The sequence below is a fragment of the Euleptes europaea genome, chromosome 1 (assembly GCF_029931775.1).
Source record: "Euleptes europaea isolate rEulEur1 chromosome 1, rEulEur1.hap1, whole genome shotgun sequence".
NCBI classification, from domain to species: domain Eukaryota; kingdom Metazoa; phylum Chordata; class Lepidosauria; order Squamata; family Sphaerodactylidae; genus Euleptes; species Euleptes europaea.
This window is the reverse complement of record NC_079312.1, coordinates 106,461,945-106,470,802: the sequence shown is the minus strand read 5'-3', so window position 1 is coordinate 106,470,802 and position 8,858 is coordinate 106,461,945. Positions and strand designations below refer to the sequence as shown.

The 8,858-nt window shown below is 42.4% G+C and overlaps 1 protein-coding gene across 1 annotated transcript in view; it reads right to left on the bottom strand.

The window, feature by feature from the left end:
- Positions 1 to 1,519: 1,519 nt before the first annotated feature.
- LCP2 (lymphocyte cytosolic protein 2) overlaps positions 1,520 to 8,858 on the bottom strand; it is a 50,600-nt gene continuing 43,261 nt past the window's right edge. Inside the window, exons 16-21 of the mRNA XM_056866683.1 lie at positions 7,392 to 7,509; positions 5,118 to 5,161; positions 3,772 to 3,893; positions 2,304 to 2,381; positions 1,981 to 2,136; positions 1,520 to 1,648 (exon numbers count right to left, since the gene is read on the bottom strand). Of these exons, the coding sequence (XP_056722661.1) occupies positions 1,526 to 1,648; positions 1,981 to 2,136; positions 2,304 to 2,381; positions 3,772 to 3,893; positions 5,118 to 5,161; positions 7,392 to 7,509 (641 nt within the window). The 3' untranslated portion in view covers positions 1,520 to 1,525. The remainder of the gene's footprint in view (positions 1,649 to 1,980; positions 2,137 to 2,303; positions 2,382 to 3,771; positions 3,894 to 5,117; positions 5,162 to 7,391; positions 7,510 to 8,858) is intronic.

Below are 8,858 nucleotides of genomic sequence, written 5' to 3'. Positions count from 1 at the left end.
GATGTACATGTGGAAAAGAACTGAATATAGTATTAGAGTATAACAGAATTAGTTCAGGTAATTTATCCAATCCAAATTTATCTTTGAAGTTATTGTAGCAAGGAATAGAAAATAGTGTGATTTGACCGTTTGTTACCATCTAAATGTTTAATTCCAGAAAGCATTATGGACAACATAAAACATGCTTGTATAAATACGTTTTCACAGATAGAAGAGGGGTAAAATAAATTGATTTCAGACCTATCAAATGTACACTGCATTTTCTTTATATCTGGATATAGTAAAAAAAAAATCCTTTTTGACTATTCACTGAGACATGAAAAATCAAAGAAAAATGCCTTGTAATTGAATCCATGATCTTAAAGATTGTGCTCCTGCATAAGAACTCTGTGAATGTCTTTGTTTTTTAATTTGCTGCAATACATTTTTGAACACGTACAAATAGTTGCCTTTTGTGAGATATGGTATGAGCTTTCTTACTAACCACTGGATTTCTATGTGTAATTTCAGCATTCTTTTGGGTTGCATTAATAATACAAAAAGAGAATACTTTAGATTATTTTGGCCAGTACAGTGCAAACACATCCTAACAACAAGAGACACAATCCAACTAAAAATAATGTTCACCACTATTGCATTCAATTAGACTTGACTCCAAGTTCCAGTCTAGGCTGAATCCTGACCAATAAGGGAATTTAATTAGAGTTAATTTGTTAAGCTGTTTAAAACTTTAGATTTACAGATATCTAAAGTTTTAAACAGCTTAACAAGTCCAGGCAGACAACTGGAATAATTTGAATTATTGGAACAAGATATAACCAAAAACCTTAAACTGTAACCACAATATTCATGTGGCTGTCATTTGAAATGTATTTTTGGGTACCAGGCCTAGCCTGGGTGCCAGACAAATTATCTGAAAATGTCCATACAGTTAAAGAAAAACAGAAAAAGCCAGCTGTGAAAAAAGGCCTGCATTGGAAAAGGGCTATAAAACAGGTAAATTTATTGATTCTTGTTGCATTTGTAAATCTGCAAATAACTCTTATGATCATACATGAAATATAGCAAACAGATGTTTCCACAAAGAATAAACATTAGCATTTGTACTTTTGACAAGGTCAAAAGTCTGAAACTTTTGACAAGGTCAAAAGTCTGAAACACTGAACTGTACTCTGCTGAATGTATTAATTACTATAAACATGAATTGGACAATAATTTCATAGTGCTATTTCTTGAACTTGAAGAAAGCAATATGAAGATCACAGACCTAAAAATACTTAATGTGGATTTCAGAGAATCAACGTCACACTCATGAACAGTTTCACATAGTGTATGCTTAATGAGAAATAATATCTGATGATAAAAAGAGTAAAGTTTGAAAACTGAGGTAATTAGTTATATTACATAAAAATTAGAGATAATGAGTATTTATTTCAGTTCATCAAATATAAATCAATTACTCAGCTAATTTCTTTGTGGGACAAGTAAAGTGGCTTCTGAACTGGTTCTCCACAAAAAAATTCTTCTAATGAGTTCCAGCGGCATATGTTAATGTACACTGCTGCCTTGAGCCTCGGTCCTTTCCATCTATAAGTCGAAGAGGTGCTTTTCTGTAGTAATCAATGATATCGCCCACTGAAGTAAAATCCTATGTGATGGAAAGAATATCCTTCAGTCAGTTATTCTCCTAATACAGCAACCCCCCCCCCCCAATTTTTGGCTCTTTTGTAACTGTTCAGTTCTATAAAATTGCTCTTTTGGGACCACTTGGTGAATAATCTACCATTGTCTAGTATTTTTGTTCTAGTTTTTGCTATTTTTTATCAGTTTTATGTGGAAAGTGGCTCAACTCAGTTATTAGATCTGATCCGGCTTAAATACGGCACATGAATCTGGAGGAAGTTTGAAGAAGAACATTAAAAAGAGCTGGAGTGTTACGGATGATAAATGCTATATAAATGCTATGGCAACATGTCATACCTCATTTCCCCTCAGGCCAGTTCCTAAGAAGTATACTTGATCTTCCAAGTGGTATCGTATCTGAAGATTGTATACTTTGTCATTGTACAACACCATCAAGACATAGGGTTGTTCGTGAGTTTTTCTTGAGCTGTTTCTTACTAAGAAAGTGCCATCCTAGAAAAACAATACATTAAAATATTTTAAGATAAATATAATCACAACTGTGTACTGGCTTGATTGCATTTCTAAGGAAGAGTTTTGAGGATAAGTTTCAGAGTGCCTGTTTAAATATTTAATAGTTTTTTTTACTGTATGCATAGATGTATAATATAACTCTTCACCTGGTTTATGGTTCTAAGTGCAACTTCTGCTTCTGTCCGGGTGATATCAGCAGCATACCATTTATGATTTAGAGAGGCCTGATTGAATTAAATGAAAAAAAATGGGTTTACTAGTGAGTAAATTCTGTGATATTACCAATTAGAGATAAAGAATGCAATGCTGGAAGATAATATTATTCTTTAACTTAGTGGCGTATTCGTTTTCTTTTGTTGTTTTTTTGCTGATCTGTACTATTTTCTGCAGCATTTTCTGTTGATAAGGGAAGCTACATATTTTGGGTCAATCAGTCTTTTTAATTTTTTTGAGGATTATCATCTATTTGGATGTTATATCTCTTTTTATCTCTTTTATAAGAGTAATATTATATTTTCATTACTTGCAGACAATATAAGGAGGAGAGGAGGGGAAATTTAAAAAATGGCAGGTTAAGCTGTGAGGAAGAGATGGCCAAGCGTTTCCCTCCTCCTTCTGAAAGTCAGGCAGCGCAATCCTAAGAGGGGGTACTTCCGGCACGGTGGGGTATTGCGCAGCTATGGTACCGCTGTGCCACCTTCTGATTGGTTTGCTGCACTGTGGCAAGCAAGCCAATTGGGAAATTCCCCCAAGCCCCATGGAACTTCTCTATGCAGTTCCATGGGGATACGCCACCATTTTTGCAGGCATAAGTCTATGCTGGCAAAAGGGGGCGTTCCTAGGGTGAAAGGGCTTAGGGAGTTGACTAGTGTCAGCCCCACCCCTGGGAATGTCCCCTTTGGCGCTGGTGCAAGCCCCTGTGCCCGAGGAGTGCTGTTGTCAAGGCTGCGCCAGAACCCATGGCACTGCTACACTGCTCCCCAGCACCAGCGTAAGTGGCCCGGCACTGACATTAGTGCCCAGTTGCACGGTGCAAGTGACACTAATGCTGGCGCAGGGGTCACGCCAACTCCTAAGCCCATCCGCCCCCCTCCTAAAGCCCATTCCCCCCCCCAAAAAATGCATGATCTTCCACTGAATAAAAAAGTGCTCAGCATTTTAAAAACCAGAAAAATAAATTATTCTTAAACATTTTAAAGGGTTTAAAACGCTATATGTAAAAAAATAAAATTGCTTGTCATTTCTCACAAGTAATTTCACAACTACATATCATATGGCAATCAAAGTGATGAGTACTTGCTGAGAAAAATAAACCTCCCGGGTCAAAATCTGCAATGTAAATAATAATTTCAAGAATATTAATAGGCTAGAACAGGCTGGGTGACAGGACCTGGCTTCTATAAAAGGTCAGCTGATAGCACTCGGTCTGAGAGACAAAAAGACTTGCTGCATCTTCTTGCCTTTGGTTTCCTCATCATGTCTTCTATAACTTGTGTTCGATAACTTTATCTCCAGACCACATATGCACTGGCTTGGCAGAATTTGGGGGTGACACCTGTCAAATATATGGCAATTTGCAGTATATTCAAGCTTCTCTTTATGGCATTCTTGTACCTTGTGGAATTCTTGCTCCTTTTCATATTCGATGTTGGGTACTCGTGTAGTTTGTCTGTTTGGGATTGGCAGTGGTGGTCTGCTGTCTGTTTTGCCTTTGGAAAAGGTTCTGCAGATGCTGCCTTCAGAAATGTTAAACACAGTTTAAAAGCTTTATTAATTCTAATTCACTGATGTAGACATAGTTAAGGAGCTTGACTTTTGCACCACATGAGCCTGATAGATAGGGTTGCCAGGTCCCTCTTCGCCACCTGCGGGAGATTTTTGGAGTGGAGCCTGAGGAGGGCGGGGTTTGAGATGGGGAGGGACATCAATGCCATAGAATCCAATTGCCAAAGTGGCCATTTTCTCCAGGTGAACTGATCTCTATCAGCTGGAGATCAGTTATAATAGCAGGAGATCTCCAGCTAGTATCTGGAAGTTGGCAACCCTAATTCTTAACATTAAATGTGGTACATTCAATCACCTACTGTGTGACTCTGCCTGTATGCCCTAGCGAGAACTAGCTTCCCGGTTGTTTCCCTTCAGTTCAGGAGGCTGGCTAAAATAACCCAAACATTGTTGACATAGTGAAGGAAGGCTGAAGGAATGCATGTGAAGCACATTAGGACAGGAAGTAAAGGTACTATTGTAACACGTATTGTGATGGAAGACTATTATGTGGACAAAGCAAAAAAGAAATATAGCAGGGAAAAATTGACAACATAGGAAAAAGATATAATAAGGCCCAAATAGTGGGGAAGTTAGGGTAGGACTAGGTATAAGGGCTTAGGAAAAGAAAGCAGGGATCACAGAGTATGTAGGGGCCTAAGAGCCAAGCACTGGAAGAAACATAGCTAAGGGACAGAAAGATAAGGAAAATGCATTTGGGAATGGAGAAAATAAGTCAATTTCATCTTTGTGGCCATAGATCCACACATGATATTCAAAATTATATCAGTGGCCTCTGAACTAAGTGATATTTCGCAGACCTTATTTTAGTCCTGGGGTCCTAATCTGAACTTCAGCAATAACTGATTTACATAATTTATTGTACTTATAGTCTACTCTTCACTGAGCTCAAGAGACCTTGCATGGGATTCTTTGGGGGGGGGGGGCTGTATCCCATCTAGATGCTGAAGAGATCCAAACCTACATAGCTTTTAACAAGATTGCTGTTATCATGGACTCTACTAGGAAAGAGGTGGTGGAACCTTGTATGCTCTGCAACCCTGTAATTCATGCTTGGGCTCCCAAAGCTTTTTACAATTGTATTGTTATAAAACAGTATAATGGGAAAGGCTGTAGTGCCTGCATGCAGATGGTTTCCAAATATACCGTAAGCTGAGCATTCGTGAGATACATACTTGGCTGAAGGCGTGATGGTAGTGATCCACTTGATGAAACAGTGCTGTGAAAATAATTAATGCTTAGCATACACAAATGAGACCCAATGTGTTTTTGATCAACTGGTTATACCTAACAGTGTTCTGAAGCACTTATTAGGCTTGAAGCCAGAACCTGTTTGGTGCTATGTAGATCTAACAGTCATAGTAAATCCACCGCAGGTTGCAATACCATTCTCCATTTCAGATGCTTTGTAGGACCCATGTGATGACTCAAACTAATATCAAAAGACTATAACTGGAGGACAATTGTATTCGTCAAGGAACACAGTAATTTCAACTATGTGCCCACAGAAGACAGCTTTAACTGGTATAGCTGGAGAGGCAGTGGAAAGCAATGCCTGGATTCAGTGTCACACATGTAAGATGGGGAATCACAAAAGGTGACTGGTACATGGATTGCCCTGTCTGTAACAGCACTAGAGTACCCTCCTCTCACAGAACTAAAATAAGAAAAGTACTGAACAAGACCCGCAAGAAACTTGGGTCCCTCCAAACCCTCCCTCCCTCTCAATGCACCCTCTCTCAAAGGTGCAGAGGCTTTCTCTCCCCCCACCCACTTACTTTCTCTCTTTCTCTCTCAACGGCTCCCCAGGCTCCTCTCTCTCTCTCTCAACGGCTCTCTTTCTCATCAGTGTGCTGACACTTCCCCCACTCTCTCTCCCTCTCAAAAGACATGCCGACACTTCCCCCACACTCTCAAAATGACACGGACGCTCCCCACCCTCTCAAAACATGTGCCAGCACTCAGTCTCTCTCAAAACATCGCAAATGCTTTGCCCACTCTCTCTCTTTCTCAAAACATGTGCCAACGCTTCCCATATTTAGGCTGTTAACACATGGCTAGAGAGTGATTGGTTTGTCCCTCTCATGTAAACCGGGTTTGAAAAACCGAACGCATGAGAGTGACACACCTTCTGCGTCAGATGGGTGGTAGAGGGCCTGGCTGCCAGGGAATGCCCTCTGGCAGCTGCTGGCCGTTGCCCCCAGCTGTCCACTGCTGCCACCTCTCTCACCCCCTTCGCCTTGGGGGCCCTCCTCCTCCTCCCGTGGAGGTGGCTTCTGTGGTGACGGCAGCCAGTTTGCTGCCGCCTCCTCCTCCCCCTCCTCCGGCCTGCGTAGTGGCAGCAAGGCAAGGAGGGCCAGCCTCATCCAGGCTTCGACAGCCCTGGAGGTGGAGGGGGGCTGCCAGGGCACTACTGCCTGGCGCAAAGTTGGGCGATTCAGTCTGGGAAGTTTTCCCGACTTGGAAACCGCCTGCCAGGGGTGGGCAGTGGGAGGGGCTTTGCAGGGTAAGAGGACACAGCGGCCAGGAAGGCCGAATTGGCACGCTAGGAGGCGGACCGTCGGTGGTGTTCTATGTGCTAAGAGTGCTGGGGGGGCACCACACCAGGCTTGGCTGCCTGAGCAGAGGCTGCAAGCGCAGCTCCCCCCTGCCTCCGATCCCAACCTTCTCTGATCGCCTGGCAGGCAGGGACGCTTTCTGCCTTGGCTGTTTGCACAGAGGGCGTTGGCCGGTGGGTCTAACTTGGGCTCTCTCAGCCCCTTTGCCTTGGCCCCTCCTCCCACAGCAGAAGTTGCTGCAAAGGAGTTGGGCTGCAAAGGAGAGGTGGGAGGGGAAAGGATTACCAGAAGGGAGGGGAGTTGACCCACTCACAGAAACGCACCAGATAGCGCTCACAATTGAAGTGAATATTTCTTTAAAATCGTAACAAGGCAGGGATTACATAACCCGGGTAAGCTTCGGAGGGAGGTGGGCTGATCCCACAGGCAGGAGGAGGCCATGCGTTTGGACTGCTGCAATTAGCTACGTTCATGGGACACTTGCAGGACAAAACAGCCATGCCTTAAAGCCTTTACTCTCTCTCTCCCTCAGAACAGCACGGATGCTTCCCCCAACTCTCTCTGTCAAAACGTGCACCAACACTTCCCCCTAACTCACTCTCTCTCTCCCTCAAAACGGTGTGGACTGGACTCCTGGGCTGCACCGCTGCCACCAAAAGCATAAGGTAATGGGGAGATTTAACCTGCCCAATTAAAAAAAAAATGGCAGATTTTTCTGCACCACTAGGGGGTCACCCAGGTCTACAGAAAGATTTGTTTGGGGTGACTGTGCCCCCTATATGCAGATTTAGCTATCCTCAGGCAGAAGGCCTACTTTGGAATTAGATACATAGATATGTTGCATCATAAATAAATGTCATAGCTAATAATGAGTAGTTCAGTCCAACAAACCTTTCTGGATATGCATCAGGTATACTCTTAGGAGGCAAAGGGCTCTGTTTAGTGGTTCTGGAAGGGAATGTATTAAAGAATTGTGAAGGTGGCTGAGGAACTGGTCTTTGAGGAACATCTACAAAGAGAAAGACAAAAACTCTATTTAAACAGTTTTTCTGAACAGCTGTACAATAGAGATAATTGATACTACTTAATTGTGCTTGAGATAGGGTTGAGTGATCTAGGGGTATTAGCTGGTTGTCCATTAAATTTCCTCCCCCTCCTCTGGGATTAATTTTGAATTCAAAAAGCATCAGATGTTCTGTATGTGTTGTCACAGATATGGCCAGGAATACAGGGGAAACGTTGCTGGACTGGACCAAAAAGGTCATGGAGGATGTTTCTATACACAAACAGAGCTGGTCTAGCCTCTAAGCTAAACATGCCAAAAGGGAGTTTAGAGACCCAGAATACAATAACCTTGGAGAGGGGTAAGAAGCAAAGACGTAACACAGAATCATCCAGAACTGTGTTCTATTAGTTGTTCTTCAAATTTCCTTGATAGCTTTGGCTTGCTTGCACAAGATGTCCTGCACTTACATTTATTTATTTAAAAACAGGGCCACTAAGGCATTAAAACTAATTATTATAAAATACATTTTAAAACTGAAAGAAGAAGAAAAGCAGCTTGTTTTTATACCCCACTTTTCTTTACCTTAAGGAGTCTCAAAGGGACTTACAAACACCGCCCCCCCCCACGACAGGCATCTCGTGAGATAGGTGAGGCTGAGAGAGTTCTGAGAGAACTGTGACTAGCCCGAGGTCACCCAGCAGGCTTCATGTGGAGGAGTAGGGAAACAAACCCGGTTCACCAGATTAGAGTCTGCTACTCTTAACCATTACACCACGCTGGCTCTTTTACTGGTTCATTCTAAAACATCACTACTACTGGTTGATCTGCTCCATTCCATTAGGAGCAGAATTTGGCACCATCTTTAATATATGAAATGCTTATAGTAGCCACCTAAATGGAGAATGAATGCCCTTAATTCCTATGAGATGTCTAGTATTGCTGGATTCATCCTGATGGAGCCTGTGTACATATGCCAAGAAATAAGCAGAAAGGAAATTGCTGTCTTAGCATTTAAGCAACCCTTGTTGCTCACTTATTACTTGCATCAGAGCAGAGATTTGGGACAGGGTAACATGGTAGTTTCCCATGCTTCTGATTTAATGTTTTACCTGACTAGAGAGGACATTGTGCTCCTGCTATGGGAACAGCCTGGGTGTCATCTGACTTGGAGTAGCAATGCAGGATGTTGTTATAGCAGGCTAGCTTGTCAGCATCATTTTGCATCATCAGTTTGAAACACTGCCTGTGGTGTAAGTTGGTGGTGTCACTGCTTTGCTTTCTCCAAGATCTTAACAGGGCTAAGTGAACACGGGCCCCGATTGAGGGCAAATCAAGTTCTGCTCGCATCAGGG